General features: G+C 28.9%; 3 protein-coding genes across 3 annotated transcripts; 1 reads left to right on the top strand and 2 right to left on the bottom strand.

Moving 5' to 3' along the window:
- Positions 1–1177: 1177 nt before the first annotated feature.
- LOC123296475 lies at positions 1178–3308 on the top strand. The gene is made up of 3 exons (XM_044877954.1): positions 1178–1355; positions 2227–2351; positions 3099–3308. The coding sequence occupies exons 1-3, from the start codon at positions 1226–1228 to the stop codon at positions 3270–3272; spliced, it is 429 nt and encodes a 142-aa protein (XP_044733889.1). The 5' UTR covers positions 1178–1225; the 3' UTR covers positions 3273–3308.
- Positions 3309–9075: 5767 nt separating this feature from the next.
- LOC123294702 (adenosine deaminase 2-like) lies at positions 9076–11274 on the bottom strand. The gene has a single exon (XM_044875822.1). It carries the CDS (start codon positions 11148–11150, stop codon positions 9546–9548), a length of 1605 nt encoding a protein of 534 aa, XP_044731757.1. The 5' UTR covers positions 11151–11274; the 3' UTR covers positions 9076–9545.
- Positions 11275–14843: 3569 nt separating this feature from the next.
- On the bottom strand, positions 14844–21719 carry LOC123296003. The gene is made up of 7 exons (XM_044877465.1): positions 21623–21719; positions 20957–21111; positions 19476–20165; positions 18179–18531; positions 17518–17681; positions 17085–17456; positions 14844–16391 (listed from the first exon to the last, which is right to left on the bottom strand). Exons 1-7 carry the CDS (start codon positions 21717–21719, stop codon positions 15952–15954), a joined length of 2271 nt encoding a protein of 756 aa, XP_044733400.1. The 3' UTR covers positions 14844–15951.
- Positions 21720–27542: the final 5823 nt, after the last annotated feature.

Genomic DNA, 27542 nt, shown 5'->3' with positions numbered 1-27542 from the left:
ACGTCACATAGTTCAAAAATTCGATTTTTTTTTATAACACAGGCAAATTTGATCCGATTTTATCGGAATTTTTTTTGCTACCCACTAATTTTGGGTCATTCTTTTCAGCTGTGATGCCAGTTTTTTGCTAGCTATCACTAATGTTCTTAATTCCGGGACCAGGACTCCAAATTCTTGAAACCTATTAGAGCTAGGTTAATTTTGATCAAAAATTTGAAAAATATGACCCAAACTTAGTTGGATTACATACTTGGTTTAACAAAATTGAATAAAATTTGGATGTGATAGAGCAAAATTAAATTTTTTAGATTCTGATGACGTCACAAAGTTCAAAAATTCGATTTTTTTTATAACACAGGCAAATTTGATCCGATCTTATCGGAATTTTTTTTGCTACCCACTTATTTTGGGCCATTCTTTTCAGCTGTGATGCCAGTTTTTTGCTAGCTATCACTAATGTGCTTAATTCCGGGACCAGGACTCCACATTCATGAAACTTATTATTCATATTCTAATACCTTATATATACTATGTATACCTTATATAGTATACTTCAAATAATTTGTTCTTTCATTTGAAGAATATAAAATAGTGACAAATATTAATGAATCTTCTCTATTAAAATATCTTAATCCCCTAATCTTTTTTTGGCTTATTCAGCGAGTCTTCTATAGTATACGATTATCTATTTAACTGAATCTCTTCCACCTATACTTAAGGAGAAAATAAATAAATATTTAAAAGAAATATTACATTCTCCACGAAAGTTTATAAGTAAAATTCAAAACATTTAAAGAATTTTACAGTTCCCATCACAATAAATCATAAAATATTTTCTCTACATTCCCAATGTGCGTAATGAAGGATGTCAATATAAAAAAGACTTAATATTAATAATATATAGATAGGTACTTTCAAAATTAATTCCTCTTATGTCAAAACAAGTGTAATTAATATTGTTTTTATATTATCAATGAATAAATAATTGTAAAACATATGTACAAGGAATTATAAATGGATTAAAATATTAAAATCAAGTATTAATTTTAAATGATTAATTCTGATTATAAATTGGAATAACACAACGGCGACTAAAATTAGTAATTTTAAATTTTGTTCGAACTAATCCGACTATTAGTGGGAATAGTATAACACGGTTTTGTAAAATAATATTTTAACAATATTATTATATTCTGATTAGTTTTGACCATTCATTTGTAATAAAATGTATTTAAAAATAGTTATTGTGTCAATTTTATTATTTGTTCATATTATTGATGGAAGAGTACCCTGGAGGAAGGGTACCTTGGAAGAAAAACCTATACAAGCAATATTTGATGCGCTGCCTGAAGAAGGTAAGATTTTCTTTAGTTTGAGTCGTTTTATGTAGGTATAATATAATTTATAATTTGCTCGGAAACGTTTTGTTAAATTAATAATATCTACTGAAATAATTTAGATTCATGTTTTGTATTGCTTTATAGTAACCAAAATTAATAATTAATATTTAAAAAACTTATTAGTCAATTAATTTAAATTTTGTTTTATTTTTTTTTATTAAGTTAATGTAAAAAATATTATAATTATTGACCAAATTAGTAAATTATTTTATTAATAATTATTAATTTTTATTAAGTAATATTAATAATTAATTTAAATTTCGGTAAAAATAATTACTAAAATATATAAGCCTAGATTAATTTGGTATTATCATATCTTATGGTTCTATAACTTAACAAATCGATTATTTTTGAAAGGAGCGTTTTGGAACAAGCTTAAGAAGGCAATTGTTGAGAGTTCCTATCTATACATTAACAGGAAACTTTTAAAAAAAATTTCCAGCTAATTTTTCGAAAACAGATTGGAATTTGGGATATAATAAAAAAACGGTAAATGGGTTCTTACTTTTGGAGGAATGAAAAAAATGGTTCTAGTTGTATTTTCAGAAAATATTTTGAAAAAATTGATGAATTTTTGTTTTAAACTGTTTTCAAAATCGTACAATTACCTTCCCACTCTATATTTAAAATTAATTATTAAAGAATGACGCCATAGCCAACTAAAAGTCCAAAATGATTACAGCGAAGGTTTATATATAATAATAATTTATTAAAACTAATGAAAAATAACTGTAAATATTTATTTAACAAATAATAACTTAAAACTTTGCCACTGATACACTCTATAGTTTGGGTACAAATAAAATAACATTTTTTTTTGTTTTAGAAAAATCAGCTTTTATTTCGTATTTTTTAATGAAACATTATTGGTCAACAAGTGTTGAATCACTGCACGATGATATGGCTATCCTAGAATATCCATTTATGCCAGAACTATATAGAAAATTTGAGGTAAATATCGATTCAAACTTTAAACGCTGATGATTTAAACAAATTTAAAGAAATTTAAACAGTTTGTTATTTATACATAAAGACGTAAATTATGTGTGATTATAGAAAAATTAATTAAACACTGAGCTTGTTTTATAAATTGGTTGAATTAATTGGCTATTCGTATTTGCATACAATATAACGCATACCCATAGTGAAGCAAAGAAGTGTGTGATTTTGAAAACGCATACAGTTTATAAACCATCTTTAACTACATAAAAAGCATTTAAGGAAAGTAAGCACTTTCAAGTATTTAAGAAAATTAATTGTGTTTTTGAGCCAATCGTATTGGGTTTTTAATTCAATATTGTTTATTAAAGTAAATTGTTTTGGAAATCAGTTGGCCATGATTCCCTTCCGCCTGTCTCGTTTTTCCTGCCATTTAGTCAATGACAATGGAGTGGTGAATACTTTAACATTGAACTTACATTGTGTAAGCATTCTATCAAAACAATATTGAAGCACTGGAAGAGCCAACCTGGCAAGAAGTGATTTAAATCCCACTGGGAGTGCTCAAAAATGTCCTAGATAGCCCACAGCTCATTGAAGTCTAAAGAGATAAGTTCTAAGTTCTAAAGAGAAAAATTAATGCGATTTTTTTTAGAGCATTTTGAAAATCACACAGTTGTCTATCTCACCTGTATATTTTTTAAATTTGGTTTTGATAATTTAATTCGAGAAATTAATTAAAAAAACAAAATGTTTCAGGAGTTAAACATAGCAAAAGAGTTTCCAAGAGTGCTAACTGAATGGGTAATGACCGATTATCATGTGGAAACTGAGCAAATTCCACTATTAGCTCTTGGTTCAACTGTATGTCCACCAGAATTAGAGAATTGTATAGATATTGGTGATTTGGGACCAAATTGTTGCCCTATGTGATATTTTATTTTAAATTGTTAGATTCGATATTAATTTAATTTAATGTAATTTATTTTTTTTTAATAAATGACTTCTTTTAAATTCATGAACATTTTTCTTATAATATTTGGTGCATAATAAAATCTAGGCTATTTATCAGCTCATTTTGGAGGACTGGGGGGGGGGCTAGAAAATGCAGTATTTTTTATTTTTTGAAATACAGGGACGAGTTCATGGTCAAACTAAGAAGTGCCAACTTGTTTTTTTTTTAAATGGAAATATATTTCTATTAGATTTTTCGTTCTTCTTTTTCTTTGCCGCAAAATTAGATAGTTACTTTCGATTCAGATCGTTGGCTAAAATTTCAATTTTTGGAGATATAAACACGTAAAAATCTGTTGAAAACTCATCATCGAATATTGGGAAGGAAAAAGCATAGGTACCCCTGAATTAATACGTAAGTAGAGTTGAGAAGGTCAGGTCTGTTAATAAATGTATGCAAGGCTATATATAAAATTAAAAATTATATAATTTAAATAATTTTTAATTATTTACTTTTACTATTAATGTTGACATATTATAGTCCACAGTAGGAACCAGCGAATACTACCATTTTCATAAGTGAATACTACTACCTACTATACTATCGAGGGGACACTTGTCGCTTCGTTGTAGTGATCCTAAAAATTTTGTTTTTTTTTTTGGGGAAATTCAATTCAATAAAATGGGGAGTTATCTTATGCAAGTCTTCAAAAATTTCAATTCTGCCAAAATATAAAAAAATGATTAATAACCGATCATAAGAAGAGAATTAAACAACAAATAGCCCCGATAATTTCAAAAGAAGTTGTTCGTCGTCCAACAAAGCAAAAACTGTCTGTGTTTTTTTTCATGTGTTGGACCTTGGACGGTGTAGGCGCACATCCTGCTTTGTAAAATGCCGTGCAAATTCACTTTTCTATTTATTATTTATTCATCTTCTTATAAGAATAACAAAAAAGAAATGGTTATTACCTAATCAAATTTAAGATTGTAATGCAATTGCGTGACGAAATTGTTACAATTTTGGATATCACATACGAAGTGTACGGCTTTTAGTAATCACTCGTGAACAAGGGCCTGGTACCGTATACTATTATCGATTAGTCATTATCCATGAAAACTTGATTAATTTTTTTTTTGAAAGTATCATTTATTTTATTAGTAAATAACCTAAATGTTTACAAAGATAAGAGAATTTCATAAAAACATTATTTTACGATTCAATTTTTATACTATTTATTGCTTGAAAGTCATCAATAAAAAATTTACGTGTTTTTTTAATTTAGATATATAATTTTATATTTATAAGTAAGTTTCCTTTAGAAAATTACTTAATAAAATCTATAATCCTCTGGATTAAATTCGAATTAGTTTATGACGTCAATAACAGCAATTTATTAATGCATAATAAATTTCATAATTGATTTTTGGAATTCTTTTGTTTTTATATAAAAACAAAAGGGCGTATCTAGTGGCTTCTCTCACCTGATACGTTTTAAATGTATCATCGAAATATTGCAACAAGAATCTAGGCAAGGATCAATTCGTTTTAAAGATCGACAAGTTTTGACTAAACAAGGTTAATTTTGTTATGAAAAAAAAAAAAAAACAGAAATTTATCATCATTCTCTCGCTAACAATAGATGTTAATATTTCCCGGGGCCAGCGCATTAACCGGTTGTTAATGTTTTTTTTTAGGAAAATTATTTGATAGCCTATTAAGCCTTGACGAAGGCTTCCACTTCCAGAAGAGATATAAACGTAAAAATCGCAACTCATGGATCTCTTACCAACATAGATACTGATTAGTCAGCCGAATCTTGCCAATCCGGCGGTCTGGCTTATTCTACAAAAATATTAACAACTGACATACGTTATTGGTCAGTCACCCATGTTATTATATAGTCCAGCGCATTATTTGTATCGACTTTGTAGCTAATACCTACAAACAAAAATAGATAGTAAACAACTGTGTTGTAGGCAAACGTAGTTGACAAACATGCCTAATTGAAGTTTTATTATTATAAGAGTCCAACATTAGAATCAAATTTGACAAATCGCGGTCACGAAGCGCCAAGTTCACAAGCTGTTGTCGAGCATGCTTGTGTAAATTGTCGCCAATGTATCGAGATTATTAACAGACTGTTAGCTGTTGTATTTCTCTGTAAATATGCTGAGGAAACCGATAAAAGCTATAGACAAAACTTCAGAGTCAGATATAAATATTTCTGGAAAAAAATCAAATGTATAAAGCCGAAAAAAATTCAGTCAGAGTTAAACGGAAAAAATAAGACTTTATTAGCCAAATCCGAAGGAATACTTTAAAATTTTCATCTACGCAAATTTATTTGTATAAAATAAAAAAAGGTCAGTATCAACATATTTACAATTTTGGGTTATCAAAGTTTATTGACAAATTAGAGATTAATAATTAATAGACACTTTTGAACACCAATAAAATAAATGAGTGTTCAATATAAATATAAAAATTCTATTTTTAATTTATTGTCGTTGTGCAAACTAATCAAAAATAAATTCAATAATTTTATATTTAATTTAGAAATTATTTTCGTAACCTTGTTTGACTTTAAAATCTATCTTAAATCTAAATACATGCATCCAGTACATGGCAGAGAGCCTTTGTTCTTTCTATCACTGAGTTTGACGATTTTTCTACCCTTTTTTGCATGTAAGTAAAATCTTCTATACAGGATGTGTCGTAAGTTACGACAAATTTCTAGTGAATGAATTTCTGGTTTATTTCAAAATAAGTCTAAAATGATTTTTTTGATTAGATTAAGCATTAACGAAATTCACTTGTTATAGTTTTTAATTTTGCAATATTTCTCGATCAATATTAAGCAAATTTTGAATTTTTTGTAATAAGTTTCTTGGATAACTTTAAAAAATTATTATTATTCGCTGACAAAATACTTAAAGATAAAAAAAAGTCAGTAATATAATTTTTCCCGAAAAATGTATTTGGAGATAAATCGAAAATTTGGTTATCTTTTACTAAAACTCTACTGCCTGTTCGGTTTCTCGTAGCTCGCAATAATTAGACATCTAAAATTTTAACAGTGTGTATTACCTATTGTCCCTATAACATCAAATAATAAAAACCAATATGGCGAATTTCAAAATGCCCGCCATGAAAATTAGGTCATTATTAGTAAATATATATGGTAGCTTACTTATAATGTATACTTGTAATGTGTGTTGCATAAGTCACTTCTCTTGTTTCTTTTACAAAAGTATTTAAAAAGTAGACAATGTTATATCTTGTACGATGGTACGGAACTCTTTGTGAGTTGACTTCGATTCGCACTTGACTGATTTTTGCTTCATTATTGCATGTTTTATTCTATATACCAAAAAAAATTAGTAACAAAAAAATGGTAGACGATTTTTAATTAATATAAGTCAATATCTATGAATTCATTGTTAGAAAGGATAATTATACTACCTACATTTCAATTTATAAAATAACTTTAAAAGAAATCGACTTCGCTGAAGAATAAGTCGTGTAGTCAGGGACCTCCAGTCTTATTTTTGTGTGCTTCCATCGTGCACCCTCTATTACCTATATAAATCCGAAAGTCCTTGATTACACGATTTGTTCTTCACCGAAGTAGGGTTTTTTGGATTGTAAGGAATTAAAATTTAATTGAATCGATATGATTATTGACCCCCGGTACTGAGTTTCCGGCTAATTTTCATTCAAATCGTCCCATTTATACACAAAAGAAGCGAAATATTCTGTTGCCCAATTATCAGATCATGGACGTTTTTTTAGTAATCGTTACCCAAGTGTCCCCTATTATGAAGATTAATATTTTTTTATATCAATCAAATTTAAGTTTTACCTAGACACGTATAAAATGAAATCATGATATTTGGTAGGTTTTTGCCAATATCGAAAAATAAGAGCCTAATTTGCGATTTTGAAGCGTATGCATGATGTAAATCTTCCAATTTGATAAATCGCCCAATCTGACAAGTCTGGTGTACTATAATAATTTTTTGTGATGTCACTTATCCTATGTTACTCGGACTAACATCGCTATCTTTATTGCAAAAGATATCGCGTGTATATTAAACTATCATAGTAATTTTCAGAATTTATCAATCAACTAAATAAAAAAACTCCTCTCATTTAGCTAGCCATGAATAATTTTTATATAGCAAATAAAAAAAAATTTAAGGCATACAGAGTGTTCGGTAAGTAATTGGAAACCTTTCAAAGAGATCTTATTTAGAAAACTATAGGCAATAATTTTTTTTTAAGATACAATACTTGCCTTGGTGTTATTCGAATTTTTTACGACTGAAATCACATTTCTTTTTCTCGGATAAAAAAATCTATACAATCCGAGAAAGGGAAGTTAATTTTTTTGTTTAAATCATAGTTTTTTATAATTTTTTTTTATAAATATATAAACAAAAAACATAAATTATAGCATATAGGCTTGTATTTATAGGAATTTATTCAATTTAATCAATTCATAATTTATTAGTTTTTAATATAAGTATATTTTATGTTTATGATGAATAACTCAGATATTTTCCTTTTTTTAAGTTTAGAAACAGTTAAATTAAGTGAGTCAAGGTCAAGACTATGACAACATTAGAAAAGATTCTTAATGTTTTTTACCTTTTCATTTCCCGATTACCAAAACATTAAAAGTCTTAAGGTTTAGCACCGTATGTATGCGTATGTATGAGTGGACAGATGCTATAATTACTAAGCATCAAAAGTCTTGAAGAATGTCAGGGCAATTTTGGATAAAAGGCTTAATTTTTTGTTTTTATATGATGTCGAAATAAATTCTGAAAATTTTAGGGGGAAAGGGGGTTGTCCGATTATTTAAATAAATTAATGACTTCAAAAGTAGGCATAAGGGAAATCGGTAGATGGATGATATGTTTTCATAGATTTCTCCAAAACTAGTCGGTGGAAATTAAAAAAAAGTTTAAACCTTAATAAATTATTGAAAACAAAAAAAAAACCGTTTTGCCAGACTAATTAAGGATGTATGAGCACCACGGTAGTGGGAACACAAATTTAAAAAAATATATTTTTTCCATTTCGGTGTTGAATTATGCTATAACTTGATAATGTTGAATTATGCAACAATATAAGACGAAAAGTAAGATTAAAATTTGTCGATATTTTCAAAATGTCGATGGAATTTAAAAAAATCGAAAACGTTAATTCTTAATAGATTTCGAAAAATTTTATTCTTATTTTTCGTACACATTCATGAAGTTATAACAAAATTTATCATCAAAGTTGAAAATAAGGTACAAATAATTTCAACCACAAGTCTAAACTTGTCTTGGCGATCGTGCTACTACTTTAAAAGGTTTTAGTTTTATACAAAAAATAATTGTAATCAGAGATAATTGTAATCTATCAAAACTATTTTTAATCCAACCGTTTTTTAAATAGAATCAGGAACTTGATCTTTCTCTAATTTTAATAGTTGTTTTGAAGTCGGGTTTTATTTTTTAACTTTCATTTTATTTTGACCTTCTAGGTTTGTATCATTACATCTTATCCTATCGTATATGGTAATAAAATTTGTGAGCAAAATGATAACATAAATTAATATGATATGGTAGATCTTATTAAAATTTTATGAGCAAAATGATAACATAATTTTTGTAAATAAAAAGACACAATTATAGTAAATAAAATTAAATTATTCAAAAACAAAAATTTATTGTAAACAAAATGTTTATTTTTCACAAAATTCAAAATTGTTTCACATTTCCACACACAAAAATTAACACATACAACAATATCTTCTTACAATTAATTAAATAATTATAACAATGCGAAAAAAACTACTCGCCAAGTACAGAATTACAGGTCTGTAGTCAACATTATTTAAACTCTCAATTTCACTATTGACATTATTCTCTCATTATTAGAGGTCGTTCATTCAATAGTATGTACATTTTTGATTCCTCGACGTTTTCCGTAAATTTTCCAAGCACTTTTATTTAAATTTCTGATTTTTATGCTCTTGAAAATTGTATAGGTATATTGCTAGTTTCTTTGAATTGAAAAAAGTAATTTTGGTTCCAGTTATTTTGCGTCTAAAATACAAAAGAAGTAAAGCTCTTAAACTGACTACAGACCCTTTAAAAAATAAATATTAAATTTAAAACTATTTTCAATTAATTATTAATACAATACAGTCTCATTAAACAAACATTCCACACTTAAAAATTCTCCCATAATTATTATTGCTGTTTTGCCACTGGAGTTTCATTAATCTTACTAATTTCATTTTGTGCGATCACTTTATCAATAAACGTTGCCCATTGTTCATTAAACTTCTGAGTCGCGGCACCTTGTTCCTCCATTGGCATTGCACTAAACTCAATTGAATTTAACGCCAATTGTTTGAGTACACGTAAATCTGCATTCCGGCTTGTAAATGCCATAAATGCTTCATAAAAATCATAACTTAAACCTTTTGCACCCCAAAAACCAGGATCATCGTTGGATATAACCACTGGTAAATTTTGTGCAATAAATCCAGCGGCTGGGTGATTACGTAAATCTTGAACTAAATGTAATACTTGATTCGATATGGGACTCACTTCAATACCAATTCGTTCTTCCTTAACTAATTGCAGTACAGCCGGATGTTTAGTTAAAGCATAACCGTGACCGATGCGTACAGTCCCTAATAATATTGCATCAATTAGATTCATATCAGACTCTCCATACCAATTTGTTTCACCCGAATGAAAAAAGAATCGTATATCGTTTGGTAATGTTTTTATTTTATCAGCAAAACTTGATAGTGGTTCACCTTGATCTTCCTGTCCAACTAAATCAAAGCCAGCAATAAAATCAGGATATTTCTTTGACAATTTTTGTATAATATTTAAATATCTATCACAAGTTTGATTATTTACTCTTCGATAAGGCGCATAAATAAATCTTGCTCCATGGAATTTTGGATACTGTTGCTTAAAACGATTCAAAACATCTAGATACATTCCAGCCACTTGGATTTCATCATAAGTCGTCCCATTTAAATCGTATGCAGGAGGTAATGTTCCACGAAATTCAAGGTACATAATATGATCTTCATATAATTCTTGGAACACTTTAAACCAATACTTTTCCAAAGCTGGTCGATATGTCACTAATGGAATTACCGTAGAGAATATATCGCGAAATTTATTCCATACCACATTAACATCAGTGTAAACACTATTCGGATCCGCTACACGAAGTGTTAATTTACTTTTAATATAATCATTTAAAACTTTAACATTTTCACTTTTCGCACGTTCATCTTTCAAAAGTTTCCATTCACTACACACCACACGGAATGGTTTTTTCTGTAATGCACGCCATGCGTAAACTAGATTTTTCCTTGGTCTATGATCTGAGAAAGTAAATCGAATTTCTCCTTGAGTTGTATTACAAAAATATAAGTTATCCATAAATGTTAAATTATAAAAAACATCTTCGGATCCTATAGCTGAATCGTGGGCATGTAATACAGCACCTTTTGGCATTTCTTTGATTAATTGAAATACTTTTGATTGTTCAATTAACGGTTTTGCTTCCAAGAAATTAATTGTTGGTAAAAATGATGATGGATCTTCTAAGCCCGCATCAAATTCAGCATATTTTGCAGACATTAATACTTGATTTACAATATCTTCTTTTGGATTTAAATGTATTCCGTTACCCATTTGCATTGATTTTTCTTGATTGATAAAATTTTGTCGTTCTTGCCAATAATCCGAGTCTTTCAATGCACATATTGTCACTATTATTTGCAATATGATAAGAATTTTAATGAACAATGTGATGTAATTCATATTGTTACAAGAATGAATCTATTTGTGTGAAACTGTGAATAGTTTCTTGCTAAATGAATTGTAAATTGTAAACTATAATAAAAATAATATACAGACACTGTTTCAGTTGTGTTCTGAACTCTTATTTATTATGAAACGTATTATAGTTATTACGCCGCGCCGCGTCGGTCGCACTGTTGTTGATGTTTTTTCAAATGAATAATCAACAATTATATCCTTGATGTCATATAATTGTAATTATTAATAATAATACTTCCAACCAAAAACATTTTATACTTTTATTTATTTCACTGAGAACTATTTCAATAGTTTTTTTTAAATAAATTATGGATTATATATTATTTCTGTCTGGGAATCGTAAAAAAATGTCTTTACTATGACAACGGACATTTTACTCGATGAAACATATTGTTAAAGTGATGAAATGAATGGCATTTGTGTATTATTTCTTCTAAAAGTGCTTTCCTAAAAATTTTTAGGCCTCGATATTTTGAAAACTGTGGTATATATCGAAAAATTTTACCCGCCCTGAAAATTTGAAACGGAAGTCTCAAATAATTTCATACTTAATAGAAAGAAACGTCCTTAAGAGACAGAGAAAATGTTCAATTGTTCGGTTGGCTTAAAAATTAAAAATATTCTTTGAGGATAAATTCAAGTGAAAATTCAGTGAAAAATTCAAAAACTATTTTGTCCAGAAATGTCTCTGTGGAAATTTTTCTTGGTAATCGAGTTTCTTAGGTAATTTCTAATATTTTATACGTATACAGTTTTTGTTCCCAAATTGGCTGGAGCCAAGATATGGAGGGATGAAAAATACGATTTTTTTTCTCTTTTAAACCGATTTATATAGCACAAAATTTTTGGCAACTGAAACTGGTGGATAGCTTTCGAGCAAAGAATTTCATTTTTTAACATTAATTTTTCAAAAATTAATTTTTCAAGAATGGTCCAATAAAAACGGATGGAAATCTTTTTCCACAACGAGGAAATGGCAATTAACAATCTATTAAATTTGCATGCGGTTTAAAAGGTGAATTTTTTTTTCTAAAATTCCTGGCTCAAAATCCGCCCGCCCATTTTGGCTGTGCAAAAAATTTTGCTGTATAAATTCAATATAAACTTTCATTAAACCGCTGTCTTGTTAGGTTTAAAGGAGAAAAAAATATCGTTTTTCGTCCCTCCATATGTCGGCTCCAGCCAATTTGGGGGCAAAAATTATAAATGTAAAAACGGTTAGCCAGACCAGAAACTCGATTTGCAAGAACCAGTCAAGCGATGCTAAAATATGCACACCACTGCTCTAAGTATTTTCCCAAATTAAAAATGTTTGAGGCTTGCCATTAAGAATCCAAATACAGAGTCTGTTAGTACTTAATCACTTTTGGAAAATCTAATGTTATATACAATTATTTATTTCGATTTTTGGAGTGACTATTAATAACTTTTTATATATCAGAAAGTAAAAAATAGTTTTTAAGAATAAGCATATCTAGGTACTTTTCGAAGGTCACAAAAATTGATTGTGAAATACAAAAAGATGTTTTAACTTCAAACCAAAACAGATTATTTTAAATTCGCTTCACCAAAAACGTGATTAATGAGTTTTTAATTTACGTGAATCTTACATTTATTTGTGTACCTGAATGTTAAGGAGCGTCTACACTATGACGCTCTTTATTACTCCCAAGAAGATGATCAAAATTAAAAAAAAATTATAATAATTTTTTACAGATTATAATTTTTAATTTCTGTTTAAAAAGTGATCATTTTATTTAATTTTTTGCGAGGTGCTGTTCGGTCAACTTTAACGGAAGTAGTAACAGAACAAACAAAACTAATTAATAAAATGATTGATATTTGCGCAAATATTGAGTAATTTTATTTATTTGACGAAAACGAGTGAATAGGAGTGATATATCATTTATTGAATGGAACATTGACCCTACCACAATTATTTATAGAAGATAAAAAGGCCTTGGCAATCATTCCAACTTTCAATTATGTTTTATTTAAAATTAATTTGTTGATTTCCGTACACTCAAAACAAATTTAATAACTTCAATTTAAATTTATTTTATATAGAGGTTGTTTATAAATAAAATATATCAAAAAAATTACCTCACTAGTAGAACTTGGCATCTGAAATCGACATTGATTTTTGGAAAGCGACGTTATCTAATTACAACATTTCCCAAAATAAATTTTATAATGATGACACTACAAGTTCCAATTCTTAAACGATTTATCTATATGCCTTCACAAACTATGTCCATAGAGTTAATTAATTTTCATGATGATCCGGCAGCTATTTTTATTAAACGGCACCGTTCAACTAGCGGCCAGCACAACATTGAAGACTCTGGCTGACTGATTCTTACACTATTCATACAATAGAGCGACCATTTGACAAAAAAAGATGAAATAGCTTACATTAGAAATTGTTTATTGATGAAACTCAACAAAAAAGTACACATGTAAATAATTAAAATATTATTTATTTACGCAAGTTAAACTTCCATGATGTTTGGATTCGCAAAGAACTTTGTTTTCAAAGTAAGCCCACCTATTATTGCAATATTGATACACAGTAGGTTTATAAGTATATTTGTGGAAACCCTGGCCATCAAAAGATGACTGACTTGGCACAGAATATCTTAAATAATTTGTATCTGCAGAGCACTGCAACTCTAATTCCAACTTTTTGTCACTACACTCTTCCACTGTACTTTTTTGGCGTAAGCGCAACCAAACTGCGAGAAACTTCAACAATATTGTTGCTTGCCCACATCATATTGACAGTTTTGATTTTGGCAGTTGTGTCATTGTGATGGTGAGGTCAACTTCAAAAACTCGAAGATCGAAAAATAAAACTACTGCAAAGTGATATGGAAGGAGAAACGATAAAACAAGAACTTCTAAATGTTTTGGCAAAAGGGGTGGAATTAAACAACGAAAGAATAATGGGCTTTAGTAAGAGTTGGAAATACTTATCGCAATGCAAAAGTTTAAGAGAGGCTAATAGATTTTATAATATGTATGACAAAGCACTTGATTACAGGCCTGGAAGTGAATTTTAACATTGCAGACAGATCCCTTTAATCCAATCTAGTCTATATTGTATTTTGAAGACGGACCTATCCTTTTTTTATTATGGTAATTTATTCAATTCCTACGGGAGTACGTTATGTTATCAATGTATTGAAATTTAATTATTATTGCATGAATGATATGATAGTTGCCATATACATTGAGTCATTCAGTTCATTATATTAAATATTTGCTCGATTCATTATTATAAATTCTCAGTTAAAGCCTTTGTTGCTTTCTGGATATAGCTACTTAAAAAATGATACTTTTAAAATTTTATAAAAGTTATTGAACCTTGCCTTAAAAAAATGTAAACTAATAAAAATTTTGAGATGCCTATGAAGAAATTATTATTGGTACAAAACTAAAGATAGCAAAATGATACCCTCAAAATAAAAAAATAAACAAAATTAAAAATACTTTTTTTATTTTTATTAAAAATAATATTTTGATAATTTATAAAATTTATACAATAAAATCTATTTTTTATTTTGTATTTACAAACATTTTTTTAATATAATAAAATCTCTCTTTTTTTTTTTTTTTAAATAGTTTCACTCGCCATTTTAATTATTTAAATAAAAATTAATCACTTGTTGAAATATTAAAAAGAATGATTAAATAAAATTAAACAGCTTGTTTATATGTTTTCAGGTTTGCTGAGTTTTAATAATAAAATTGATTAAAAACATATTTTAAATTTATAGAATCTTAAGTTTTAAAAATAAATTTTTATTTTATTCTTTATCTTATTCAATGGAAGACAAAATTTCTTTTCCTATAGCCCGTTAAGAGGCAAATTATTTCCCCAGTTGTACAGATTAATATTTACCGAAACGCCATCCTCGTATCTTACAACAATATACCATACTAGCATTGCGATTTTTTACCTTGTATTTATCGTCCCCGAAATATATAAAACCGTAATGAAAAGAGACTTGAAAAGAATACACCCACACCAGAACTAGAACTCGGATCTCTTGAATTCATGCTAAGCACCTTGCCAATTTGGCTATACGAGCTCTAAACACATTCCTGGTGCAAGTCTATTTTTTTCAATTCTCTTTTCATTAAGATTACTCGGCAAATTGTATCTTTATAGTTTACGCCATTGTATCATAAATAAACATCGCTTATATAACCGAAAGACTTGACGTTTAAAATTATATGCATTCTAGTGAATAAATAATAAATAATATAGAATCGTATTCGAAACATTGAAAAAAGAAACGCCTATTTTATGTGAAACGTTATTGTGTTTGCTTAGGCTCAGTTCAGCGAAAATTGGATAGTTTCTTGTAAAAAGAAAAGTAACAATAAATGATTGTTTGATGCTTGGAACCAGAAATATGTTCCTCGTGCACTCAATATTGTTACCATTTCTTCTACAAATAAGTTTGCAACTTTATATTCATTTAATTTCGTATTTTCAATATTATCTCGAAATTTTGAGATTTCAAAAGCTGGGATATCAGATTTGCTGACAGCATTTCTGAACGAATAGAGTGAATTGATTTAAAGTAGGCCTTTTTCGAACACCAAAAATTTTTTTAAAATAGTTTCGGCCTATAGTTTCGGCCAGCTTTTAATTTTGCCGTTGAAATATGCTGTTTCATTTTATTTATCAAGGAATACAAACATCATGGAGATCAAATATATAAAAAACAAAATATTAATTAAATTAAGCTACAATTTAAAGCCCTGTTTTAAACTAGTGCACTTTGTTTTCATTATTTTTCACTTTATTGTCATCATCCTTAAAACCTAAATTCACTTGTCCATTATTAACAATTTTTTCATTCTTTTCTAAATCTTCATGTTCATCTTTCTCAAAACCTAAATTTTCTGTTGCGTTCAATTTTTCTTTATTATTCTTTTTACTTTCAGTTTCTTTTGTATATTGTACAGCTTTTAAATCACCATTGAGTTTTTCATTTGTTTCTACAATATTATGTTCAATTGGTGTCGGTATTGGTTTTTCTTTTTTACAAATTTCATTTCCTTCCGTAGCACGCTGTCTTAAGTAGAAATGGTTGAATAAGAAATATGCAACACCAGTGATAAATGTTACAGCTGAGAATACTTGATATGTTTCACGTGCTCCAATAGCTGAGATCATAAATCCTCCAATCAAACTGCCCGAACCTTTACCTGACAAAATATTATTAAAGCATTAATTTTAAATAATTAAATTTTTGTTTTAAAAAATTAAACCAAAGAACTTATTTTTTGTTTCTACGCGATAAAAGGTAAAAGACAACTGGAAATATTTTAGATTTGGTTACTATCAAATTTTGTGGTCGAAGTTTCTTGTTTATTGCCAAAATCTCTCATTCTTATAATATAATCAGAACTGTTTCAAGAAAGATATGAGAAATATAATTTTCAGGAGATGCGAGAAGCTCTTCTTTCTCATCCTGTCCGCTAGGCCACGATCGGCTTAAAACCGCTAGCTAGCTCTTCCACCAACACGAGGAATTCCTTACAAAGTGAGAATTGAAGAGAGGAGCAGTCACTACCAATTTATTTCTTAGGAAATGGAATGCAATCAGGAGGAGTCAGGAGCTACACGGTAAGAAATTTGTTGTCCATATCACTCTCTCAATCGGTGTGAACCGATACTTCTGGTGGATAGCACTATTCAATACTGTAATATTACCTACGCCTGACATAGAAATCATAGTATCTGTCTCTTTACCATATTAGCATTGTATTAAACGCCATGTATTTTTAACCGTGTATGGGACATAGTTTTTTTTGTCAGTCAAAGAGCTGTGAAAGCGAAATATAACCCTTGGAGGATACGTGAAGCTGTTCTACTACATGCCTATTTAAACTACTTACCTACTCCAAAATATAAACCACCCAAAAGTCCTTGAATACTAGTATCAGTTGTAGTCGTTGATAGTTTCGCTGCATAAGTGACTGCCGCTGTAAATGCTAAGCCCGTCGTAACACTTTCCATAGCCTCAAATATCAGGCAATACCATGCATTATACAATAATGAGTATCCCATTAATCGTATTGCATAAAATACAAAGCCAATAAATAGAACGTTTGCATGTCCAATTTTATCAATTATGGGTCCAGACATTACCAATAATGGGATACCAAATATTCCACCGACAGTGATTGTAATACCCATAAGTGATCGGGAACCACCAAGATCTTGCAATAACCAAAATAGGAAACTTTCAATATATCCCCATGCCGTTCCTGAAACAAAATTTTATTATAAGTTTTCTTAAAGTTATTTCGATTTCTCTTTAATATTTACCCAAAATAAAGCATGCTAATAACAAAGCAATCATTTCAGCGTTTCGTAAAACTGTTTTCACATCAACCACAACATTTTTTGCAGGTTGTTTGAAGTCTAATCGAATTAATAAAATTAAAAATCCGGTAGTTACTTTTAATATAGCGTAGAGCCAAAATGCTGGCCTAAAATAAAGTAAAAGTAAAGTTAATTTAATGGGAAATAAAAAGTCTAGATTTTTTTTGCAATGGTACAGTTTATAATTATTTCATATTTTTCCCGAGAAATCTTTCTGGTTTTGTGGACTTCAGAACTTCTTTCATGATAAGAACATCAAATTACTTGGTTCTGTTCAAAGATACCATTTCACCTTTAAGGAGAAGAAGAAGGTGGCAAATTTTGTTAGAATTCGGAAAGTAAATTCCGAAGATTTGCCCATCGTCAAGTTTTTCATCCTGCATTTACTGTTCCCGGTCTATAATGGAAGCTACACACGAGTGATTTTAGAGAGGTCAATCTTGAGAACTTCAAAGTGTGTTTTCGAGCCTAATAGCACAATTGAATTAAAAAATCAAATCAGTTAAATTAAACTTGGTCTCAAAATTGTTTGACTCAAAATAAATCGGACAAACATAATTCGAAACTGATCCATTGTAAATTCATAAGCATTCACGTTTTCTACCTAAAATCGGTGTAACCTTTTCCCGCACTTGCAAAATCAATCATCCACCCGGATAATGGTGAACTAATCATTCCACCAAGTGAAGCGTAAACACGTTGTAAACCATAATCAGCTTTATGTTCACGTAAAACTGCAATTACAGCTCCCTCAAACATTGCAAATGCTGTTCCACCAACAACTCCAATTAAAACACGCACAAGTAAGTAACTCCAAAATGTTAATTGAATATTACGTTCTTTTACGACTTTTAAATTACTACATAAATTTTTACGTGGTGTTAAAGCCAAACATCTTGATTGACAATTTTCTAATTTTATTCGTGAATCTGTTTCTGTGATTAATGATACCATTACCTAAAAAAAATCAAATTCGATAAATATTTTCCTTGTAGTTTCTATATGTTTAAATAAATGAGCGTACTGAGCTTTTGGCTCAAGATGTAGGCAAAACAGAAATTTTTGATCTTGACTGAATGAAAAAAGAAATTTTTGGCCCAACTTCCGAAGTTATCGGAACAGGCATCGACTAGACAGTAGCTGTGTAGGTACTGATGTAGTGATAAATTTATGAAACTTTCGAAAAACTCATCGAAAAATTTTTGCTATCTCGAATTTCGATAAAACTCAGTATATAAGGTAATTTTGACCCAAAAAATACAAAAATGGGGTGCATTTGTTGACTGGTCGAATAGTTTTTGAGATACGGGCTAAAATCGATCCAAATATTGCGATATCTCAGAAAGTCTGCATCCAATCATTAAGCATGCAACCGGTGGCATAATAATTGCAATAAATGGTATAACAGCTGACATAATTGCTGTTTCTTTAACATTTATTCCTAATTCTCTCATATGAATTGTTAAATATGGATATAATACCAATATGGCTTAAATTAACCCGATTTTTATACTTTTTGGATCAAAATTACCCCCTCCACCGAGTTTCAACAAATTCCAAAACAAAGTTTTTTTTTATGTTTTTCTCGATTTTTTCAAAGGGGTACCCCTTAAAAAAATTGCAAAAAATCGAAAAATTTTTGCTATCTCTAATTTCGACAAAACTCACTATATAAGGTAATTTTGACCCAAAAAGTATAAAAATCGGGTGCATTTGTTGACTGGTCGAATAGTTATTCTTATTTTTTGGATCGTGAAATTACCTCTCTGCATCTGTGTTTAGAGGGGTGGGGCTACAAAAATTCATAAAAAAATTTAAACCAACAATTAAATCTTATGCGAAGCACAAAATGACATCCATGAATTAAAAACTATGAGCCGATGCTACTGAACGATACTCACCTTCGATTTTTCATGACACACTGGCGTTCTATGTATACTTTTCCTATTTTTTGACAACCACAACAATGGAAATTCTCGTATTAAATTATCCATTTCATAGCTCGAATGTGTACCACGTGGCATTGGTAAAATTGTTCCACGAAACGTATTCAAAATTTGAGTATTGTTACTATTCAATTCACAATCGATTGTACTATTTTCATATGACTTACAAATAAAATGATAGTTTTCCAATGGAAAATAAATCGTATTTTTATTAATCATACGAATCGTTTGTTGAAATAGTTCATTATTTCGTAACTTTCGACTCTGTTCTGAAAGATCTAAAGGTTCTTCTACATGTATTTCTACATTTGGATAATAAACCATTTGTAGGGTACGTCCATTTTTTTCTTGTATTTCAATTTCACGTGATAATAGAATATCATCTTCGCTATAATTATTGTAATCGATGCTACAACTCAAACCACACGATTCAACATGTATATCGATTTCGTTCTCTGTATTTGAGTTAATTGGTTCACAGCTGTAATTACGTTCATCTGTGCTTACATGTAACGATCCATTTTGTGAACATGATAAATCCAGGATAACAGATTCTGGATATGTTATTGTTAGACGTCCGACAGGTACTAGAAGTAATAAAAGTGCTACGGGACCACCTAATGTCGAGAAAAATGCTAGTAACATCTGAAAAAAATTAAGAAAATTAAAAACTAGAATGATTCATTTCCTTATTTGAAAAATCGGTTGGCGTTCTAGCTCAAGAAGTGACGACTATAATAAACAAGGATTTCGCTAAGGACTGACACCCCGTTAAAGGCTTCGTAAAATTTAACCAAATACCAAATAGTTATGTCCAATATATTTTTTCCCCACAAAATATCGAAATTTGCGGGGCTGCGTATTTTTCGCCTTTCCTCGAATTTGATTTTTTCCAATTTACTATAAATTAATTACTATTTTTCTTTTTCTTCAAAAAAGTACCTTTTTAAGGTACTTTTCAGTCCATATGGTCTCCAATTAAGGGGGAGGTAAACATGAGCGAACTTTTTTTTTGGCCTAAGGAGGAGGGCGCCAAAACGAAATTTTTGATCTAGAGTAGGGAACATTCGAAATTTTGAGCTTAATAATTTCATAAATGAAAAAGTATTTTGGAATACTAATAAATCAATGGTAAATCCTGATTCAGGAGGCCAAATGTATGGTCTTGCTTCCCCTCCCTCTTCCATACGTCCATAGATATAAAACCTTATGCTCTTAAAAACTCATATAAATCATTAAATAATAGTTAAATAAGAAGCAGTGTGAAGTCACAAAGTTTTTATTGCGATCATCATTTATACGAATTATGATTTATTTTAGAAATAGTATGCAACTTGTATACCATATAAGTAATAACATTGTGTATATAGAATAGGAGTATCAATTTATGATTGTTATACGAATATCAATTCAAAGACGTAATAGATAATACTTACACGAAAATTTCCAATTTTATCAGCTAACATTCCTGCAACCGGTGGCATAATAATTGCAATAAATGGTATAACAGCTGACATAATTGCTGTTTCTTTAACATTTATTCCTAATTCTCTCATATGAATTGTTAAATATGGATATAATACCAATATGGCTAAAATTAAAAAAAATTAAATAATTTTCATCAATAACAGCTACAATTACAAAATATTTTTTATATTCAATGCATTCCGATCCATTCGCATTTTAATATTCAGAATTATTTAAGAAAAATATTGGAATGCTTTGAATATACAACCAAGAACAAAAAACGACTCTAATATTCATGAGTTTTAGAACAAAAAAAGATTTATTAGGTAAATTTATGATATGTTTATCTGAGATAAACACGTAAGCAAAGAAATATCAATCTAATTTCTAATCATAATTTTTTGTGTTAAACTTCACTATGGCAAATGCAATTTTGTGAACTTTCTTTAATGTTGAATGAGCTTTTGATCTAAGTCTTATTTTTGAATTTATTCTAAGTAAAGTTAACCGCAGTAAAAAAACCCAAGAGCAGCTTAATACGGCGATAAGGTTTTTGTAGAATTATCTATTACATTTGGAGGCGTTTTTTGGACATTGGAGACGATTTTTTGGTTCTTCACTAAAATATTACTTACTAGATGCATGTATAAAAAATATTAATTTCAACGGTAATAATTCCCGTTTTTTTAAGTCATCTGTTATTCGATTAAAAAATATCTTACGAAACGTCATTTTGTATTATATAAAATTGTATTCGGCGTTATGTAATGTTCTAGTTCTATTTAATATTAAAGAAACTGAATTGTAATTTTTGTATGGATATTTTTATTCATGTCTTCCTTGAACCATTTCTTGTGTGGTTTTGTGTCGATGAAAACACTGCAACAATAAAAAAAAAGATATATTATTATTATTATTATTATGTATAATTATTATTTTTTTAACATTGATGGAGTAATTAAACCGTCATAACATCATTTCAATGACAAATTGTGTATTTTATAATGCTTAAGAATGTATGAGCATGACAACAATGTTTCATTTAAAGACTCAAAATTTTTATAGGTAGACTTTTACTCAAAGAATATGTGGTTAAAATTTCAGCTTAGGTATCCATGCAAATTTTTAAGAAAAAAGTCATTGAAAATCGTTATAAAATACATTGGCTCTTATGGAGGAATCTCAAAAAACGACATATTTTGAAAGATTTTGATAATTTTCACTTGGAATGAATGAAAACAAATTTAAAAAAACTTTTTAATAGTAAACATATAATTAATGGCATAGAAAAGGAAAAACCAAGTGTATCCGTCCATATAAGGGATGTAAGAGCAGGATAGATTTAGGGTTAAAATTATTTTTATGTTATTTTCAACTTTGATGATGAATTTTGTTATAACTTCATGAATGTAGACGAAAAATAAGAATATAATTTTTCGATATGAGCCTTGAATTTCCAAATATCGAAAGCTGAATAATTAAACAAAATTTTCTATTTTCTATAACTTTTTTTCTACAACTGTACTTATAACAAAAAATTTAATTTTCCAAATATTTTTTTAAAATTAAAAATTATATTTAATGAACCCGTATTTCATTCACGTGCGTTTACTCAAAAAACTTCTAAGGATTTTTCGACTTATTTCAACTTGACAAATCCATTCTCCAGATATTTTACCCTGACTTACTTAACATTCTGTATAATATTTTGCTAAGTAATCACTCATTGGGATAAAACCTACGTGTCAATTTTAATTTTCTGTTAACGGAAAATCAAGAAATTTAAAGATAAATCATCTTCATTTATGTCAAAACTGTTTTATTAAAATGCCTGTACTGACTGTTGAAGTTTTTTTAAATTACAGGTCCGTATGCATTAATAATACACTAAAAAACATTTCCTTTATGTTTGTTAACCAGTAATAACCAAAGTGTATGTACCTTTACAAAATCACTATATATTACAAATGCGAAAGTAAGCATGTTTGTTTGTTTGTTTGATACGCTTTCACGCTAAAACTAGCGAATGGTTTTTAATGAAACTGTACAGCAATATAGCTCATCCTTCAGAATAACACATGAGATATAATTTATAAAGACATTTTAATAAAAAAAAAAACTTATAGCAGATTTCTGTAAAAGTAGTCAATATAAAATATTTCACGGCCATCTTTTCTGATATACTCAATGACTAATTACGACCATTATACATTTTAAAAAATAGAAAACCATACATATATTTTACCAATGTAAAACAATCCTTACCATTATTTCGAGTGTTATAGAAAGGGGATAAGCGAAAGCAATCTTTATCAATCGTTACTTTTAAACCCAGCGAAGCGGGTGAGTATCACTCTAGTACAAAAATAAATACAATATCTAAATAACAAATTATCTAAAAATGTTACATATTTACTTTATGTAATTGTACATACACAAAGTCATTTTAATTTTTCCCTTTCACTTAATTACGATTAGCGGTTTTAGTACTAGAAACTTCTCATAATGTACACAAATTTAAATCAAAACAAAAAATATAATAAAAATGAAAAAATCTTGACCCTATTTTAATATTATTATAAAATTATTAAATTTTAAATAATAATCAGGCGTAAAACTCGTAAAAAATGTAATATTTATTGATTAAAAATTATTATTTCGAAATTTGTATTAATAATTTTTTTCTATTATTATAATTCGTTATTGACACATTCTTTTCAATTTTATCATATGTTTAGAGAATTTTTTTCCACACATTAACTGTATTAACTGTATATGATTAAATTTTAATAAAAGTCGACTTAAGTTATTATTATTAGGTTGGGTTAGGTTATATTGGCTGGCCACGAAAGACACACATAGGCTATAGAGTACATTGTGATACCATGTACGTGTTTTACCACCTTTCCGCTGATAATTTCATTTATCAGCTCCTCAATTTCAGACGCTGAGTGCACCTCCTTAATGCGTATACCATGCACTACACAACTGCACTACCAGCTAATCACAACTATTAATTAAATTAATTTTGTTGCGACTGCGAGAATCGAACCCGCTACCCTGGGCATACCGCGGACGGAATCGGTTACTCCTTAACCAACTGAGCTACCAGGGCGCAAGTTATTATTATTAGAGCCATTTCCATTCTTGAAGTATTAAGTTACCAATCAAAGTACAATTTTTCACAATTTCAGTATATATAACATCCTACCTTTAGAATAGCAAGTTCATAAATTAGGTAATAGTGTAAAGGCCGGCGAAAATTATTTTTGTCCGGAGCGGCAAAATAGCTAAATCGGGCCATGTGGATGATAACTTAAGGGATATCAAAGTGCTGAAATTTCCGGGAATATTAAAAGTTTTGAAAGTCTTTATACTTCTCAATGTTGATCAAGCCAATAGGAAAGCGATTTTATGAAAGCATCTATTTTGATTTGATTATAAATGAATTGATTGAAATGTATTTTTGTGACCTAGAAATTTAACAATGACAAATTTGAGTGTATTTTATTGATTATTTTACCGGACATTATTTATTCATAAAGGATTCACGTGATTTGAATATAATTTACATAATATTATCTAAAACAAAATATACACGATTGAAAATATGAAAACTTCACATCTCCGGTTTAATCAATTTAATTTTGTCTGCATAATTATTCCAGAATTTGTTTCTTTTGGCAAATTTGTTTCCTTTTCCTTATTGATTTTGTAATGACTTAGTGAATAATTACTAAACGTTTTCTATTTTTAGAGAGAAAACTTTGATTCTACTTTTATTATGTAAAGAGTACTCCCCCCTCCCACACACAATGGCGCCTCCTAGGTACATATATGAATAGAATCTTCCTTTTTAATCCCCCAACTAAAAAAAGGGGTGTTATAAGTTTGACCGCTATGTGTGTGTGTCTGTGTGTATTTCTGTCTGTGGCATAGTAGCATCTAAACAGATGAACCGATTTTAATTTTTTTGTTATCTTTTCAAAGGTAATTCATGTGCGAGCTTAAGGTTCCCTACTCGAAAAAACTAAAAAATTGGCTATGATCTTCATAATCGATTCAGTTTGGAAGAGGCTTGACATATAATTTTAACATATAAATATTACTATGGAAATGAATGGTCAAATAAACCTGACTCAATTCATTTCGAAAAGTGAAATGGTAAAATAATTAGATAATTCAAAACAATAATTCAAAAGAACAAGGTCAACTCAAATATTTCAAATTAATTTAAAATATTTCCAAAAATTTGTCCCAAAAAATGAGAGCTCTCTAAGTATCCTTTTCATTTCACCTGATATCCTTGACCATCACTTTGATATTGGTTTAAGAAGGAGTGTTATTTGTTTAAAGTGTTTATCTGTACGTCTGTGTGTTTCTCTGTGGCATCGTAGACCCTAAACGAGCGAACCGACTTGATTGAGAATATTTTATAGCTAAGTTTCCAAAAATCGGTTTACAAGGAATAAATCGCCTTTGCCGGGGTTTCTTAAATTTTGTAAATTTCACTTGTATGAATGAAACTTAGATATAATATGTCATTTCTCACTCATTCCAATGCGTTCCAGATATTTGATAAAGTATGCCTACTAAAGATGTTTTCTGAAGGTAAACGTAAGTATCTATATGTAAATTAAATTTTGAGCCTTGGCTGAATGCACACTAGCCCAACTCTGTGCTACGTTAAGTAGGTACTTAAGATTAATATTATTAAGGAGATACAATAATTTATACCTCCATTTGTTTATATATCATTTATATTTTTTAATATATGCATGTATATGTCAATGCCCTTTGAGGTCACATATAGATTTATAAAAACTATGCGTATTATTTCACTACCATAAGGTTTTAATTTACTGAATCATAAAACAGGTTAAGAAAAATGTGGGTTGGATATTTAGCTACATTTATTATTGAAAAAAATTTTTATTCAACCGTAAAATAATTAATTAAATACAATAATTCATCAATTTGCCTTTTTTTTAAATTTTAATCATAAATATTTAATTTTTCTCGCTGAACGTTTGCACTCTTGTCACTATCTTCACAAGAAAGTTCTTTTTTATGATTATATGTTAATTTCTAGCAAAGGGAGAATTTATTAGCGGTCAAAAAAAGCAGTCCTTTCAAATAAACTGCTTTCTTAGTTTAAGCTTACCATAAACAACGTTATCGTAACGTTATGTAACTACCACGGATAAATAAAATTGTTATTGCAATTGCGGGACCGTTCCCAACTTTTTTCCGTTAAGCCTCTCAACTTTAGAGGTCAAAATAATTAAAAGAAACCAATAAGCGGCAAAGCATTAAAGTTTGGACTAAAATTATTTTAAACCAAGTCAAATAATTGTCAAATTGGGACAGTCTCCTGTCTCAGAAATTCATAAGACGAGATGATTTGACCACACTTATGAGATTAATCCTTAAAGCAGAAATTTAAAAGGAAGAAAACTCCTAGAAACCTAGAAAAAAAGGCACCTGAAATGTAACAAAGCTTACTCTAAATCTAAATACAGCTTCTTGAAATTCGTTGTTAGATCAAGAAGAACGGACACGGTCGATTTGTTGCGGTATAAGAAGTGGGCTCTCTGGGTCCAGATGAAAACGAAGTAACACCCTGTCTAAACTCACTGTCAGACAATACATTCCAGCCCAGACAAAATTTTTAGTGGTAGAAGAGGTTTTACTGTAAAATGCGATTTATCTGCCCAATGTCCTGATTGCTATTAAAAAATATAAATAAATTCCATTTTCGACTAGTGGTAAAAATCATCGTTCACGTAGAGTGGAAGAATATCGTCTCGAATTAAAAATCAGTAATTACCTAGCGATAGTATCGATGTTATTAGACAATACACGAGTTGAATTCATGAATAATTAATTAACGCGATTCGTAAATTAAATTCACAATAGATACTTATTTAAAAACAATTATTTAATATAATTAAGTAGCTAATACTTAAATTATGATAATAGAATATGAATATGTAAATAAAATTGATTTATTATATTTATAAATAATAATTTTCTTTGAAGTTTTAAGTAGCCATAATAGTTTTAATATTTACAAAGTTTCATTATTTACTTAGTAATTTTATAAATTTTGTATTTAATAATTTTCCGCGTATTTTATTTAATATTTCAAGGTATCTATAAATAGTTTATCATATTATAATGCTAAGAAATTCTGAAAAGACAAAGAAAACTATTTAGAAAGTAGTATACCTATTCTTTGTGTGCGTAGTCATGGTAGGGACAACAAAATCGATGCCAGCGCTTCCAGTTCCTTTACATGTTAATGTTATAGAAAATGTCAAATTAAAATTATTGAAAAACAATAATTAATAAAACTTAATGCATTAAAAATTGTGAAAATAAGAAATCGAATTGCACAAATATTATTTTTCAAATGTAAATTATCATAATTATTTATTTAAATTTGTCAGACAATAATATTAAATTTTCAATGTAAGTCATAATTGCAATCCATAAATTAGTGTATCGTTTCCATGGAAACGCCTCCAATAAAACTCACGCACGGTGCGAATA

The sequence above is a fragment of the Chrysoperla carnea genome, chromosome 3, assembly GCF_905475395.1.
Source record: "Chrysoperla carnea chromosome 3, inChrCarn1.1, whole genome shotgun sequence".
NCBI lineage: Eukaryota > Metazoa > Arthropoda > Insecta > Neuroptera > Chrysopidae > Chrysoperla > Chrysoperla carnea.
The sequence above is the reverse complement of the archived record's forward strand: the minus strand, read 5'-3'. Positions and strand labels throughout refer to the sequence as shown.

Bases quoted from the DNA above. Each gene is read 5' to 3' on its own strand.
- LOC123296475 (XM_044877954.1), top strand. From the start codon at position 1,226: ATGTATTTAAAAATAGTTATTGTGTCAATTTTATTATTTGTTCATATT. The intron at 1,356-2,226 runs GTAAGATTTTCT...TTTTTGTTTTAG, and splicing joins TGATGCGCTGCCTGAAGAAG to AAAAATCAGCTTTTATTTCG. The intron at 2,352-3,098 runs GTAAATATCGAT...AAAATGTTTCAG, and splicing joins AACTATATAGAAAATTTGAG to GAGTTAAACATAGCAAAAGA.
- LOC123294702 (XM_044875822.1), bottom strand. From the start codon at position 11,150: ATGAATTACATCACATTGTTCATTAAAATTCTTATCATATTGCAAATA.
- LOC123296003 (XM_044877465.1), bottom strand. From the start codon at position 21,719: ATGACGTTTCGTAAGATATTTTTTAATCGAATAACAGATGACTTAAAA. The intron at 17,457-17,517 runs GTAAATATTAAA...ATTTTGTTTCAG, and splicing joins ATTAGCATGCTTTATTTTGG to GAACGGCATGGGGATATATT. The intron at 16,392-17,084 runs GTAAGTAGTTTA...ATATTTTGTCAG, and splicing joins TGGTTTATATTTTGGAGTAG to GTAAAGGTTCGGGCAGTTTG.